Genomic DNA, 16,068 nt, shown 5'->3' with positions numbered 1-16,068 from the left:
AAAAAAAAAAAAAAAAAAAAAAAAAAAAAAAAAAAAATACGAATTTGAATCACAATAAAAACTAAAGAGTCCTTCGGCACAGTGGCGAGAGAATATAAGTAAATCCTAAGGTGAATACCGAAGTGTATCGTAAAGGCACTTGTGTATCGGGGACTTGTGAAAATTGTAATAACACAACCGATCAGTCAGACCGGGTAATGACACGGACGAAGAAGAAGTGTCCAGCCCGCGTGTCAGGTATGAGAATAACAGAGAAGCCATTACGTGAATATCTCGTGAAAGCGTCATTTCTCGAGTTAACTTCTCGAGAGCAGCGAGTAACAGTCAGCGCCCGTCAGGCGCGCGGAGCGCATTACCTTCGCGGTTCCAGCAGCTTCGCCTGTAAAATTGCGAAAACTCGCCATCCTTGGAAGGCGCGCAGAAAGTCACAAAAGAAGATCAGTAAGTCTACAAGACGCTATTATTAGTTGCCCTTGATAAACTTGATTAGCTGAACATGCCAAACGACTCCGTGAACCACAAATTTACTCATACTTATCCCACATCATTCTACCGAGTAAAATGTATATATTGAATTTGAAAATTGATGTGTAAAAATAAAAAAGAAAAACAGGAGTCAAGTATTAATTTCAATTTTGTATCGCACAATCTGTCATAAGTAAAGCTCAAATTCTCAAATACTCAAATTCCAATTGTCTCTATACATTTCATATAATTATCTTTACTCTTATCGATAAACAGGCATAAGTGTAATCGTATTTCGTAATCTCAAGAAGTATCGAAATTCTCGGGCGTAATTAACTATTAATCATCAATATGGATGGCAAGGACTGGGTTAACCTTATGAATGAAGTGCAGTGAAAGTGAATACGCGTAGATGTAAGGAGAAATTTTTATATCAATCGACATATTGCGCAATGTATATATATATGTATATATGTATATGTATAAGCCGTAACGTAGATGCAGTAACCCGGTGCATTGCGGCGCAAGAGAAAAAAAGAAAATCCAGAAGATATCGAAAGACCAAGATAATGGGAGCACTGACATAGCGTAACGTGTGCGTAACGGGTCGAAGTGATCGGCGCAAGACCTGATATAAATGATTACGTAAAATGAATGTGAAAAAGAAATTTCTTTATGAATCTTAAGTAATCTATGAGATAACTTGAAAATTTTTCCATTTACAGTAAAAAATGGCAAAGACTGTAAGACTCCTGCCGATACTGGGAATACTAGCCATGACGATCATCCAGCCAGTAAGAGCGCAGACATTTTTGAATCTGATAAGAAGCTACAGAGACGCAAATGACGAGCTGATAACGCTATTCGATCCAAACGCAGCAAAGTACGACTTCATCGTGGTCGGAGCAGGCTCGGGAGGATCCGTGCTGGCGAATCGTCTTTCGGAAAATAAAAAATGGAAGGTCCTCCTATTGGAAGCAGGAAGTCCCGAGGGAGTCCTGAACCAGATCCCGGTCCTGGTAAGCTACTTCCAGCTGACCGACTACAACTGGGGATACAAAGTGGAGCCTCAGAAGAACGCGTGTCTAGGGATGAATAACCGACAGTGTTCGTGGCCTAGGGGAAAGTCCCTAGGTGGCACCAGCACCCTCAATTACATGATCCACACCCGGGGCAATAGGCTGGACTACGAGCACTGGGCCGAGCTCGGAAATACCGGCTGGTCCTACGAGGAAGTTTTGCCGTATTTCAAAAAGAGCGAAAGATTCAATGTCCCAGGTGATTAGACAGTTGCACGAGTGATTTGTCATTTGAGATTCGAAAATGATTCTTTAATTTCAGGCATAAACGACACCAATTATCACGGTCGGGATGGAAATCTGTGCGTGGAATACGTGCCGTATCATTCGGAGTTGTCGAAAGCGTTTTTAAAAGCCGGAAAAAGGCTGGGCCACAAGATATTGGATTACAACGGGCAGGAGCAGATAGGCTTCTCGTATATCCAAGCAAACATGGACCGAGGTAGCAGGTGCAGCGCGGCGAAGGCGTATCTCAGCGAGAAGAGGCCGAACTTGGACATCGTGACGGGGGCGCGTGTTACGCAAGTACTGATAGACAAGGCGAACCGAGCCTACGGCGTCAAGTACGTGAAGGACAGGAAGTGGTACAAGGTGCGATCTTCGAAGGAGGTGATCCTGTCGGCTGGAACCATAGACACGGCCAAGCTGCTGATGCTCTCGGGAATCGGTCCGCAGGATCACTTGAGCCAGCTGGGAATAGAGGTGATCAAGGACGCCAAAGTTGGCTACAACATGTACGAGCACATTGGGTTCCTGGGTCTGACCTTCATGGTCAACCAGAGCGTGAGCTTGCTACAAAGCAGGATAGCCAATCCGAGCGTCCTGCTCGAGTACATCTTCGAGAGGAACGGCCCGGCGTCGATACCAGGTGGCGCCGAGGCGCTGGCCTTCGTGAGAACGAAATACGCCCCGGATCCTAGACCGGACGTGGAGCTGCTCTTCGCATCCGGATCCCTGCATTCCGACAATGGCGTCACGCTCAGGCGAGCTCTTGGAATTACGGATGAACTGTACAACACCGTCTACAAGCCCATTGAGAATCAAGACGCCTGGTCCATTTGGCCAATCGTCCAGAATCCCAGAAGCGTCGGGCGTCTCACCCTCAAGTCCAAGGACCCGTTTCACTGGCCCATCATGCAGCCCAACTTCTTTACGCATCCTGCGGACCTTGAGATTCTTCTCGAGGGTGTCAAGCACGCGATTAACGTATCCCTTACCGAACCCTTCCAGGCCTACGGCACCCGAATTCACGACATCAAGATTCCCGGATGCCAACAGCTGGAATTTGGCTCCGACGATTACTGGCGTTGCGCAATAAAGCATTTGCCGTCCATGATGAACCATGAAATCGGAACTGCCAAAATGGGACCCGAAACCGATCCCGACGCTGTCGTCGACCCCAGTCTAAGAGTTTACGGAATAGAGAGGCTACGGGTTGCCGATGCCTCGATCATGCCTACCATGCCGACTGGACATATCAATGCTGCCATCTACATGATCGGCGAAAAAGCAGCTGATCTCGTTAAGGAAACGTGGGATGGCGCGGCGAAAAAGAAATCACAAAATGGACCATCTGATGCAATCAAAACAAGAGCGAGATAAATCGCATCCTCGGAAAAAGGACTAATCTAATTAATTGTTTAAACATTTTCTACACGATCGTTTTGGCTTTTTACCTTTCCTCATTCGTATAGCAATGTAAATATGCGTATCATGAGTTATCGTTATGAATATCAAAATGTAATCGTCGTGCATGCCATAAAATTGCACAAAAAAGCCTCGCCGTTAATTTTCTCAATTTAATTTACGTAATAATTTAACCATACAAACCATTTTACATTTATTTTGTACAGAGCTTGCACCAGTTACGTTTTCCAAGTGTGTAATAAATTCATTAAAAAAAAAAAGAATCTCAGATCTTCTAATCCTTCGAAAGGATTGAGCACAGCAAGTTCCGCAGAAGTAACACAAAATGACGTCACAAAACCGAGCAGTCGAAGGGTGTCAACCCCGAAGGGTTGTTTCCCCAGCTGTTGTGTCCGCACAAGGGGAGTCCTCGAATCAGCCTAAATGTGGTTTCTCTCTTACTCTAAGAATTAATAATCGCGACCCTTAAATTTTTTAAATCATAAAATGAAACAAGTCTTGCTCCCGAAGCAATAGACATTTTTCATAAAGGGGGTGAAATATCGATTGATCTCTCTATATTACGTACTGTATACGTATTTAGCCGCCCTGCCTTCGTCACGAGTGGAAACGTGAGGATACCCTCGGTATTCATTTTACGTGGTCTATCTGGCTACGGGATCCCCCGAGGGAACCGGAACAATGGATACCATAGCACTTTCTGCCCCCGCCGCGACTCTCAAAGAGCGAGAAAGACTCAAGGGTGGCCTACTAACGTACACATGCATCCTATGCACAACCCTATATTGTCCGCAAGTGACTCATCGCCGCACACATTTTTTCAGATTCACGTGGACGTAAGAGGAAAAACATTATCAAGGCAAATCGACAAAACCAAAAAGTTACAATGCGTGAATAAAAAATTTGAACATCACTTTCTTGTCTTATTTCTTCCTTTTCTTTTTCCCATTTTTTTTTCTTTCACACTAACCAGCTGGCTCAATAATTACGTTTGAATAGACCCACATTCCAAAAATATCTTCTCAATCCAACTCTCGCCCCACTTCGTGATGACTCTTACTTTTTTTAGAACCAGAACACGTGTCATGTAATCAGTGACCTTCGAAGATTAAAAAGAGACGCCAACCAATCTAATGTTATCTACCACGCTCGGCCGAAATTTGGAGATTCCCACACTTCACATAGAATTCGTTAAAAGATTGTTTTTAACCAAGGATGTCCTTGAAACAAATTATCATCCTTCGATCAAATTTAGCTCAACTATTATCACCGTAAGCTAAGTTTAGAGGCACTTTATATTAGGTAGGTATATATTATGATACCAATACAATTTTTTTTTTAATTAATACTGCATGCCATAAGAAATCATTTTAATGCAGTCTCTATAAAAACCGCATTTAGCTCATTGTCAGTAGGTATAATTCTCTGTACAGAGTGATATGAAAAAGATACTGATAACCGAAAGAGTGTAAATTCTTAGTGCTGATTAAAAAAAAATGTTATATAACGATCATTCGTACATTACTCTCATTAACTTTACGACCTATGAATGATGCGTGAGAGTAACCCGAATAAATAACTGACGACGCCAGTTGGGCGTCATGTCTGACAATGAATAACGCCCGCGTTCCTAACGACATAGTAATTCCGTCGCAGTAACAGCCTAGCTGAAGTTGTATTGAGAACTCACACGAGTTCCTTGTCATTCGTATACGTATAAGGTCGTACTACGAATACGGTTCATGAAGGAGGCTATCAAAAAAAAATCCAACTAACCGTTCTAGAATATAATATCTTTTGGCTGGTGCACAATCTTTCGTGCGTGCAAAGTTTCAAAAATATTGACCGTCTCGTTTCTGAGATTGACGCTGTGTCAATAACGTAACATGCAAATACAAAGAGGTTAGATACTTTAGTATGAAAATTAAAAAATGATTGTCTATGGCTCAATCGATTTTCTGTGTAGCATATATTTTTGAAAATGACGTTATACTGTTTATTCGCGAACAAACTTTATATTATAGAAAACAATCGTACCGCCTTAACTGCCCTTGAATAGTGCAAGACGATAAGATAGAATACAGGATTTTCCCGCACAATAAATAGTAAATATCCAAAAATTAGAAGAGGTAATAATGTGAAAATCTGTTAACTTAGTTGCTCCTCCATTGATGATATATGCAAATATTTTTCATGTCCCTTGTAATCATCTACTAAATATGATGCGTATCTAATGATGTTGTCAAATTATATCGAGTACTAAAAGTGTAACTTACCAACTTCTTTTTTATACACAATGATAGATATTAAATAAGGTGGAAGGTTTACTAATTATTTTAAAATAATGACTGTAGGAAATTATGATATATAATGGAATGAAGGAGCAATGTGTGAACTTACGTAATATTTGAAAAATATTTATACCTAACTCATCTGAGCTATTACTACCAAAGTTGTTACTGATCATATCAAATAGAACATGCTCTTTACTATACTAAACTGGCAGTATCAAGAACAAAACCTCTGATTGTACTTCAAATTATCACTTTTTTCTCGAAGCTACAAAGTATATGTTCGTAAAGATCAAATATTACGCAAGTCATACAAATGAAAAAAATCGAAAAATATAAATATATTCTGGAAAAATTTATTAAAAAAAGGGTTATCAAATTAAAGATATGAACATTTTAATTTAAGATAACTGCATGTCAAATTATGTATAAGCCTTTTCACTCATATGATTTTATCGTTTTTAAAATGTGTTGAAGCCAAATGCAAGTGTTTGATGGAAGTTATGTAAATAAATACACCTCTTATGCAACAATTCTTAAATTAAACTTTACTGTTGCTTCACCAAATGTATCATGCAAATCCTGATAAGTTACTACAAAATTCATATCTGAAACATGTGATAACCAAACATATACCATGCTTTAGATAATTTAACAACAAAATTGCAATAAAAAGTAGAAAAAAACAATCTTCAAAACGATTACTAATATAACGAAATATAAAATATGAAGATTTTTCCTTACAGCAATATTAAATTCAACTAGTATTTCTCCATATCAGATCATAAACATCTAATTTCAAATGTTCTAAAACATGCCAAAATTATACATAAGCAAACTAAAATATATGAGAAACATGTTTTCAGACTAGTTCATTATGGTTAATAGTCTATTCATATTATATCTGATAAAAAGTATATTCTATGTGTATAAAAAATAATGAATGAACATAATTTTCAACTTTCAATACTACGATAGCTTGACAACTGAGTATCTGACATATTATTCACTATGTGGCGATACAGACTGCTCCTAAAAATACAATTATGATCATATAGGAAGTATTAAAAATGCACAAAAAAAATTAATATAGGAAAAACAGTATACTAAATCCATTGAATATCGTTTGGGGAAATCTAATGTAATTCATATCGAAATAGATCTAACAGCAATTATACAAAAAATATGACTATCAATTCAATAAACAATTCATATACTATATGACAAATAGTTGTTGATTTTTGGTCATACATGCCACTGAAGCCTTAAAATGTAATATATTATCAATTGTCACTCAATCTTAAAAAGAAAAATATAGTATTGAATCTAATAAAAAGTATATGCTCTTGATATAGAAAAACAGTTAGATTATGTATTTTTTTTTTATTGATATTAGCCTAAATTCAAACAAGGAAAAAAATGTGTTAAAACAGCAACCGGCCATACGCTTTGGATTACTTCCGTTACGTAAAAAAAGCCGGTATAAATTGGCGTGTAACCTTGACAAATGACATCATTCCAACTTAATTATTTTAAGATAATTAACTACTGAAAATGATTGTTTAATTGCATAAATTATTCCATGCACAGTATTATTATGAAATGAATAAAGTAAAGGAAAAATGAAATATGCTTTCCTACCTGATACGACGAGCGCTTCGTTCGGGCCGCAAGTGTGGAAGTTTCCCATCTCCGATTAAAATTTCGTGTAATTCCAAGGGAACCGGAAAGCAACGACGCAGCACACCACAGAAATGGTACCTTCACAATACACTGATTATAGATGTTTCTTTCCGGTCGGAAATGGGACGGCGACGACACTGTTAACCTGGAAACACCCGTCGACGAACGATGATGACAGCCGCACAGCCAGACGAATGTAACTCCAAGCCTTCAAGAGGCGCCGAACTATGGAGCTTCGGATGCTACCCGAAATGCTTTGCGCTTGCAAAATCATGACAACACTAGTCAACAGTTTTCCCAACGTGAAACCTTGATAATATACTTATAACTTTGTATTGAAAAATGCCAAGTTTTTTTAATTGGAGTTATGACACAAATTTAAATGATTATGACATAAAACCTTAACTTTTAGAAGTCTAAACGTAATTTGGAAAATTATTACTGTATTTGAATTGTTAATCGTAGTATGGATTCCTGTGAATTCAATATGCTTACTAACATATTATTGTTGATTCAAGGTGCACTGATCTCGCATAACTCAATGCAGGTGGCATTCACTGGCATCACGTATTATAATAGTTTGAAATAACTATCAAGTCTTCTATACTATTTTAATTTAATGATATATGAGGATTCTATCACTCAGGAGATATTATACTATATCCAAGTGTAAAGAAAGCCCTATGTATTCAATAAGTGGCATAAAATATATGGCACATTAGCAATTTCTAAAATACTAAGCCCTTTATTCCGATATACTTTTCATGTCTACTGTGCCGAGCACTCGCCAGAAATTCTCATAAAAGTGGCTTCCCTATTTATTTCACGACTTGAATGACCTCACAGAATGAAAATTGATAAAAAAGATATTTACCACTTGGCGAAATTGACCAAATCCTTTACTTGCCATTAGCAGTCACTACATTACTATTATCTTTATAATTACAAAAAAAATATTGGAGAAACTGGATTGTGAAGAGATCAATTTGAATTTAACCGCGGCAAAAGACGCGCGCGATGCGATGCTCCAAATATGTCGGATGTTAATGGCGACCGGCAGAAGCTTGTAGCGACGTGCGTTCTAAACACCTAATTTTAGTGTAACGAAGTGTTTTTCGGGCCCTTTAAAACGTATTCTTTTTAACTGGTATGATAAATTACAATCTTTGTATGTTAAGAATATTCACGTAGCCCTCAATTGCTTATTTGCGTAGAACTTTTTCTATAATATTATACATTTTTCTATCTGACGAGTTACTGCTCAGAGGCTATCAACTATCCAAATTACTATTTAATAAAGTAATTTCTTTAATTTCTAATCTTGCTCGGTCTCACCCTTGTATATAATTATTACTCTGAATATAATGAGCGCATTTTGCTCTTCTAGTGTAAATTTCAAAATTATGGAAACTGTTCAAAAGAAGTAATGGGTATATATACATTTGTATCATTAATTTTTCAATAATGAAACTTCTTAATATTATGTCATATCTGATCTACCGTCACAAGCTTGTTCTAAATCCCTTAATCTTAGATTGTTTGAAAGCTGAAAACTGATGTTATTATGCTGCACGATGAAGCTGACTGATATCTATTATTATTATTTTAGTCCAAGCTAAAAGGTATAGCTGCTGTCATGTCCGATTCCAGTGATTTGGATCGGCAGATCGAACAATTAAAGAAATGTGAAATTATTAAGGAAGCAGAAGTAAAAGCCCTTTGTGCAAAGGCTCGTGAGATTCTTATCGAAGAGAGTAATGTCCAGCGGGTTGATTCTCCTGTTACAGTGAGTTACTTTACAATAATATGTTTTCTTGCATTAATGTTATTTTAGGATGAAAATATAAAATTTTAATATCTCACATTGAACTAGGTATGTGGAGACATTCATGGTCAGTTTTATGATCTGAAAGAGTTATTTAAAGTTGGTGGTGACGTCCCAGAGACGAATTATTTATTCATGGGAGATTTCGTTGATAGAGGATTTTATAGCGTTGAGACTTTCCTCCTTCTTCTTGCGCTTAAGGTAATTAAACTCTATAAATTTGTCAATATGAGTCAAGAAATAACAAACATGTAAACCTATCGCAATTTACAGGTTCGTTACCCTGACAGAATTACCCTAATACGAGGGAATCACGAATCACGACAAATCACACAAGTTTACGGTTTCTATGATGAATGTCTACGCAAATATGGTAGTATCACGGTTTGGCGCTATTGCACTGAGATCTTTGATTACTTATCACTATCGGCCATTGTCGATGGAAAAATCTTTTGCGTTCATGGAGGACTCTCGCCCAGCATCCAAACGTTGGACCAAATTAGGACTCTCGACAGGAAACAAGAAGTGAGTTTGATTACAAAAGGTTTCCCTTGATTATGAAGATACTTATGTTAATATAGAATAACTGACAAATTGTAATAATTCAATAGGTACCTCACGACGGCCCAATGTGCGATTTATTGTGGTCTGACCCAGAAGACACCCAAGGATGGGGCGTGTCACCCAGGGGTGCTGGGTACTTATTTGGTAGTGATGTTGTAGCACAATTTAATTCTGCAAATGACATCGATATGATATGTAGAGCACATCAATTGGTTATGGAAGGTTACAAGTGGCATTTCAATGAAACTGTACTGACGGTTTGGTCGGCCCCCAATTACTGTTACAGGTATAGCTTTGTAAATGATTATAGTTAACTGGTTTAATTGCACATTTGAATTTTAGACTCAATTAAAATGAAATATTTTGATTCCACTCCCTCCAGGTGCGGTAACGTAGCAGCCATATTAGAACTAAATGAACATCTGCAAAGGGACTTTACGATATTCGAAGCAGCGCCTCAGGAAAGTAGAGGTATCCCCAGTAAAAAGCCACAAGCGGATTACTTTCTGTAAGACTAAATAATCGGGTTCTGTTAAATTTGACACTCAACTCCTCGACACGTAACTGAAAGCTTTCATGAAATCCGCTGAAGACTCCAGGTACTGGAGAGTATCATCTTACGATTACTGCACAATCTCATTGTTTCATATCGTTTTATACGGCCACTAGCTTTCGATGGAAAGAATGTAAATTATTTCGTAACCGAATTAATATCTACTCATTCCTCTATAATATCGATGAAAATCATTTTATTGCATCTTCAATAAGCGGTATATTAAAAGTAAAGAAATTTGCCGTCCCAGTCATGAAGTCCCACATCAACTTAATAGATAGTGCATGGTATGTTCCATTTTTGAAATATATTTGAACGCAAAAAGATGGTACTTAGCCATACTAAAATAACTTGTGCTGGGATTCACTAATATGTAAGACGCATTATTGATATAGTGAATTATTGAAATAACGAATATCCTAATGATAATTTGTACCTAAGAAATTGACGTATTGTAAATTCAACTTCAATACCATTACAATGTGTTTGTACGAAGGCATTTGAGTAGGAAAACCAGGTTATATTTTATTGAAAGATCAAATTCTGTCTTATTTTTTTTTTTTGTTTATTTCATACATAATAGATTTCCATGTAAGTATAACGCAATGTTTACAGAATCTTTTACCTTTCTATTTGAAACTTGCAAGTGACGCAATCATCATTGACTGCGTAGCAAAACTTCTATTGATCATCGATTTTAGAACATCTAGCACGAATATACCAAATCGAATATTATCAATTAACGACCAATCATCTAATTAGTATGCAAGAAAGGAAAAGATTTTGCAGCTAAGATCTCATGAACGCACTTAGGATCGGTCGACGTCCACTTTGATCTTTGTCGCTTGCTAGCTGTATATTCTACGAATCGCTTAATAAATCATTATATTTCCAAAGATTGCTCTTTACCGTGTATCAATCACACTGATTCTCATAGTCGCTTACTATCCTAAAATCCAATAGACACAGTTTTTCGCCAAGTACAGTGTTCGTATTTTCAATTATTGATATGTAACAGTTATACAATAAAGACAATTTTCACAATGACAGTTTCGAACTGTGCATTTCTGTTAAAGAAGTCATTCAGTGAGCATGTGCTTAGCCATTAATCAATATCGAGGTACGCGTCGAATAGTATTCAGACAATTGCACTCATCAAGTAGACAGTTTCGAACTGTGCATTTCTGTTAAAGAAGTCATTCAGTGAGCATGTGCTTAGCCATTAATCAACATCGAGGTACGCGTCGAATAGTATTCAGACCATTGGACTCATCAAGTACGTTAGAATATTTTCGATGATTTGACACGCCCTGACCACTTGGTTTGAGATGAATTTCTAAATTTGTACGACTGAACCAACTGCTCTCGGAACTCAGCTTCCAACTTGACGTACGTCCCACCTGTAGAAGAGTGATGCATTAGTACGCTGTAATGTGCGAAGAGACAGAGTACAAATGATACTCGATCAGTAGCGTTATACAATATTTCATAATTGTAATGTAATATATTTCCATTAATACAATACCGAGTGGCTGTGCATAATTCCACGAATTGACGTGATGCTTGCCGTGCGAATTTATCTTTGGCAGCAGTCCACATTCGATGGAGGTCCTCTTCGTGAGCAACGATATCATCTGCGCCGAAGCCCTCTCTTCAAAGTCCCTCTGATTGTCCTGGTTGTACCGAACTGTTAAATTGGCACTCCAGGATCTTACGCTATCGCTTCTTTTATTCCCGGCATAATATCTGGCTTTTCGTTTGAACTTTGTATATTGTTTGAAAGGCGACCATGCACGAGATTCTTCGCTGTTATAAGATTCCTCATCGGCGCTACTATCGCCGCATGCTGTTACTCCGTCGTCTTCTTCGCTACCAGCAAGAGAAGAATTTGGCAAAGAAGCATCTGCCACCTGAGAATTTAACGGGCGCGACTTTCGCGATGGTTTCAAGGAATCTGAAACTTGAGAAGGCTGCTTGACTCCAGATCCTCCCCAAATTCTCCCTAAAGTCAAGAGAGAGTTCATCCACCGACTGGAAAGGCAACGTTGTATAAAGTTGTTTTCATTTACTTACCCAATAGCCCCAGCCTAGGTCTGGACGGTACCAGTTCTATCCCATCCCACCACATGGGCTCCTTGCAAGCCAATTTACCCGGCTGAAGAGAAGGATCTCTCGCTACCAATCGTGTTATTTTTTCTGGGAAAAACAATTGAGGAGGCTCCAATGAAATAACATCTCTATATCCAGCGAAGATGCTCATAATGCTAACTTCCTTATCGGTTGAGACTACCGGTACGTGTTCCTAGGTGATCAATCCAAAGTTATTAATCAGGCGAGTCTTTAAAAAATGTCCAACTATAATTACTTACCCGGAATCTACATCCTTCTTTGTTGGGCAATGTCTCGAATCTATATGCTCGTTGACTGCAGCAGGGATATCTTCCAAGCGGAAACGGCGTTGATCTCTGTTGCTCATTGACAAAGAATTGTGGAACTTCCGGATGGTAGCAGCACCAATCGAACTGATGAATTGGAAAATAAGTCCCGCACTGACGACACAACAAAAAATGACAGTCTGCCCATAATCGCCAGTAGACTTTCCGCCAAGAACGCAATTCTCCTCGCAGAGAGACGATATAGTCGTTTAACGTCCACGTCGAGTCCCTGTGAATTTATATAACTCTATAAAAAAAATGTATTCTGTCGAAAGTACAATGGATCATAGATATAATAGATTCTGATAATACCTTGTGTGCATGCTGTGAAGTTCCCCTTTGCTGTCGATACTCATTGCACTTGGGACACAAGGTACAGAATCTGAAGCTGATTTAATAACGGTTTCACCACATTTGCCGCATTTTATAAGTGTCGACAAGGAGCTGTAATGGCCTCTTTTGTTATCCGGACTCGAATCCACTAGTGATATAATTAATTTGCAAAATAATCGACTCTGGATCTTATCCTTCTTATCCTTTATCGCTTCTACTTCGACATTACTGAATAAAGAAGCTAATCTGCAAAGTAATAAATGACTTCGCTCATTCTGTCCAGGTAGTAAAAGAATCTGATATTTGAGGTAAACTCCGGCGCACCTAGTAAGAAGATTATCATTTAGACAAGTTAAGATTGCAGAGGTTTTCAATACTTCAGTCATATTGTCGTGACAGAATATAAGACAGTTCTCCAGGAGCGGTTCCATTTGTAAAAACGAGGCAGACACCATTATTGGAATGACGTTACTGGCTTCCAAAATCGGCCACTCTGATTTTTTAATAATATCCTTTTTGACCCAGCGCATAAGCCAATCAAAGATCACGATGTCACAATGAACGGAAATGTCCATCTCCTCCAACTTTTGACCGGCGGTCACATCGGCGAAATAACACATCTTCTGGACCAGCAATTTCTGAGGACACCGGAAGTCTTTCTTTATGCTTTTGGCCTCGTCGCAGACATGAATTTCCACTTCGTTTCTATTGAACAAAAATAAAACAGGAAATTCACGTGCATTATGGTACTTTGTACTATCCGATAAATTCACCTCCTGGGCACAAAGACTGTATATACTTACTCAAAAGATCTTTTTAAATGCTTATTTTTCTCTTTATCTTTACTAAAGGGTACGGAGGCCGTCTTGCTCTCGAGGATTACACCGGAAGAAGCAGTTTTCTTTACTTCCACGTTCACCATGGATTTTTTAATGATTGGCTGAGAAACGACAGTCTTTGGTAGCATATACGGTAATACGGAATCTAAAAGACCCTCGTGCAGGATGTCACTCAGCTTCTTCTTCATTATTTTCGCCAATAAATGCTCCTTACTGTCGGACACGGATACGGCCATTGCTGTCTTTCCTTTCTTCGTCGTGAGCTCTGTGCCTGTAGCTTCTTGAGAACGCTCGCGACTCTCTTGATCTTTATCTTTATCATCTTTCCTTGCTACCAACTTTTGCCCGTCATGCGGAGTATCTGAAGTGTCTCCTTGTGCAACTGCCAATAACGACTGAGCGAAAGTGACTGCAGTGCTTCCTGGTTTTTGAATATGCTCTTTTCTTGCATTTACACGTCGTACTCTGGTATGAGAGGCGAGTAACGAAGGATCTTGTAATTTATTTTCATGTACTGGCGGCTTGCAAATCTCAGGACACACTTCCGTTTCAATTCTTCTGTCCGCACCTTCGTTTCCCGATGCCGTTTGGTTTATGGGACTCAAGGGCGTCGCGTCGCCGGCCTCTATTTGCGAGTTCAAATCGCTTTTGGCCAATTTGTTCCAATCGATCTCGCTGTTGGCTGTGAGAGTCGTCGCCAATTCCTCGAAGCTGTCGTTCACCTGATAAGCAGTTCGCATAAATTCGAAAAACATTTGTACCGTCAGTTCCGGACATTTTTCATTCTGCATCTTCTGCAGTCTTTCCGGTAACTTCCTCAAGTACATTCCAGATGAAGTTGCTGATTGCGTGTCACATTTTGGACTCATGGGAAATGCAGAATCAGGCGTTCCGCGTTTTGAATTCGGTCCCGAAAGTGAAGTCGGAGCCTCTTGGCTTAAATCTCGTAGAGTCAAGGAGCCTGAACATTTAATATTTTTAATCTCTTGAGCTTTCATAACTAATTCTTTAATGAGAATTTCTAAATACCTTCTTTTCTGGTTGGAAGTGTGTTTTAAATTATTTGTTTTCGAATAATCATCATATCCTTTTTCTAATTCCATTGATTTAAATGAAACTGAATGCGTATTACTATTTTTTTGATCTAAACTTGACATCACGCCGACCCTTTGGCATTGTTGGAACAATGTTTCTACATTCTGGGGTGATTCATAATCCTTAACTAGAATCTTATTTAATTGCCTCGCATCTAGACAGAGCCTGACTGATCCGTCTTTCTTAACTACAGTTACCAGTGAATTTATATATCGGCTGTTTGACCTCTGTATGATGTCATTTTCCAAAATCTTTTCAATTTCTCTGTCGGCGCGTTCTCGAAAGGCTGCTGGGATCGGATATGTGCGTTGTATGAATGGATCTTCGCTCTTAACGTTTAGTTTGTGTTCGTATACTTCAATTCGCCCAGGGCATTTGTCAAAAACTCTTCGGTGCGCCATAATGACTTCTTTGAGTTTTCTTCTGTCATCTTGGCTGAGGGTGTTACACTCTTCAAGTTTTTGATCTATTTCCGAGTCCGTGAGAACGATCTCTTCTATTTCTTTTGATTTCATAGCTGCCACCCTTTCTTCCGATGTGTATTGGTTTTCTGTTTCCTTGCTTTCCCAATCGAGTTCGATAGTAACTTGTGTCTCGTTGTTTTTTTAAAGATATCTCATTATGCTCTAGGTTAATATTCGCCTTAATCCGCCTGAGCACGTCTATTCCTAGGATACATGCCGAGACCAAATTCGGAATTATTAGGACGGTAGCGGTAAGGTCGATGTCCTGGCATTTTATGTTTGTTTGTATTTGTTTCCTTAATTTCGTGGGCTTTGCTCCTGTCGCAACTATTAAGCATTTCCCAACCACTGGTAAGGTTGGGCATGTCTGGAATTTACCTATATTCTGTTGGTAAAACTCGTCAGAGATAGCGGTGACTTGACTTCCTGTATCTAACAGGGTTCTTACTGGAATGCCCTCTATTTCTATTATAATCTCGGGACATCTGTTATTACTGCGCTGTCGCGGCTGTATTTCGTTATAATCCACCAGGAGTTCTCGCGGGTCATCGAAGATCGATGCTATTTGTACATTGTATTGGATCGTCTCTACTTGGTCACTTTTCTTGGTTAGTTGCTGTATTGAGTTGCAGGAACGTGCCTTTTGCTTTTCTAAATTCGTGCAACTCACTTTTAGTTTTCCTGGTTGAGATTAGCTTCCTTCGGTTGTTCGTCTTCGGATCCTGGATCATGTTCTTCTACTTCTGTGGCTCTAATTTTTGGTACTGTTTTTTCATCTCTTCTATCTGGGAATGA

At 38.7% G+C, this 16,068-nt stretch overlaps 4 protein-coding genes across 7 annotated transcripts in view; 2 read left to right on the top strand and 2 right to left on the bottom strand.

Annotated features, from left to right (window-relative positions):
* The window catches only part of LOC107268630 (flotillin-2), a 105,990-nt gene extending 98,539 nt beyond the window's left edge, over nt 1-7,451 (bottom strand). Inside the window, exon 1 of one of the 2 annotated variants that reach the window (XM_015741609.2) lies at nt 7,124-7,451. In XM_015741609.2, coding sequence (XP_015597095.1) covers nt 7,124-7,172 — 49 coding nt within the window. In that variant the 5' untranslated portion in view covers nt 7,173-7,451. The remainder of the gene's footprint in view (nt 1-7,123) is intronic. The other variant, XM_015741607.2, reaches the window with a different exon arrangement.
* LOC107268623 (glucose dehydrogenase [FAD, quinone]) lies at nt 28-4,104 on the top strand. Its single transcript, XM_025085890.1, has 4 exons — nt 28-441; nt 1,191-1,259; nt 1,345-1,743; nt 1,807-4,104. Exons 1-4 carry the CDS (start codon nt 198-200, stop codon nt 3,144-3,146), a joined length of 2,052 nt encoding a protein of 683 aa, XP_024941658.1. The 5' UTR covers nt 28-197; the 3' UTR covers nt 3,147-4,104.
* Nucleotides 7,452-8,180: 729 nt separating the features above from the next.
* LOC107268635 (serine/threonine-protein phosphatase 4 catalytic subunit) lies at nt 8,181-11,005 on the top strand. The gene is made up of 6 exons (XM_015741623.2): nt 8,181-8,312; nt 8,775-8,951; nt 9,039-9,191; nt 9,264-9,515; nt 9,602-9,840; nt 9,937-11,005. Exons 2-6 carry the CDS (start codon nt 8,802-8,804, stop codon nt 10,064-10,066), a joined length of 924 nt encoding a protein of 307 aa, XP_015597109.1. The 5' UTR covers nt 8,181-8,312; nt 8,775-8,801; the 3' UTR covers nt 10,067-11,005.
* Nucleotides 11,006-11,268: 263 nt separating this feature from the next.
* Nucleotides 11,269-14,759, bottom strand: LOC107268634 (uncharacterized protein KIAA1841 homolog). Of its 3 annotated transcripts, none has more exons than XM_015741620.2 (7): nt 13,679-14,759; nt 13,200-13,580; nt 12,855-13,121; nt 12,477-12,771; nt 12,181-12,409; nt 11,633-12,109; nt 11,269-11,507 (listed from the first exon to the last, which is right to left on the bottom strand). In XM_015741620.2, exons 1-7 carry the CDS (start codon nt 14,710-14,712, stop codon nt 11,389-11,391), a joined length of 2,802 nt encoding a protein of 933 aa, XP_015597106.1. In that variant the 5' UTR covers nt 14,713-14,759; the 3' UTR covers nt 11,269-11,388. The 3 variants fall into 3 exon arrangements, with proteins under 3 accessions (XP_015597106.1, XP_015597107.1, XP_015597108.1); XM_015741621.2 differs by having other exon boundaries at nt 11,633-12,067; XM_015741622.2 differs by having other exon boundaries at nt 11,633-12,061.
* Nucleotides 14,760-16,068: the final 1,309 nt, after the last annotated feature.

The sequence above is a fragment of the Cephus cinctus genome, unplaced genomic scaffold (assembly GCF_000341935.2).
Source record: "Cephus cinctus unplaced genomic scaffold, Ccin1 Ccin1_scaffold0575, whole genome shotgun sequence".
NCBI lineage: Eukaryota > Metazoa > Arthropoda > Insecta > Hymenoptera > Cephidae > Cephus > Cephus cinctus.
This window is presented reverse-complemented; position numbering and strand designations above follow the sequence as displayed.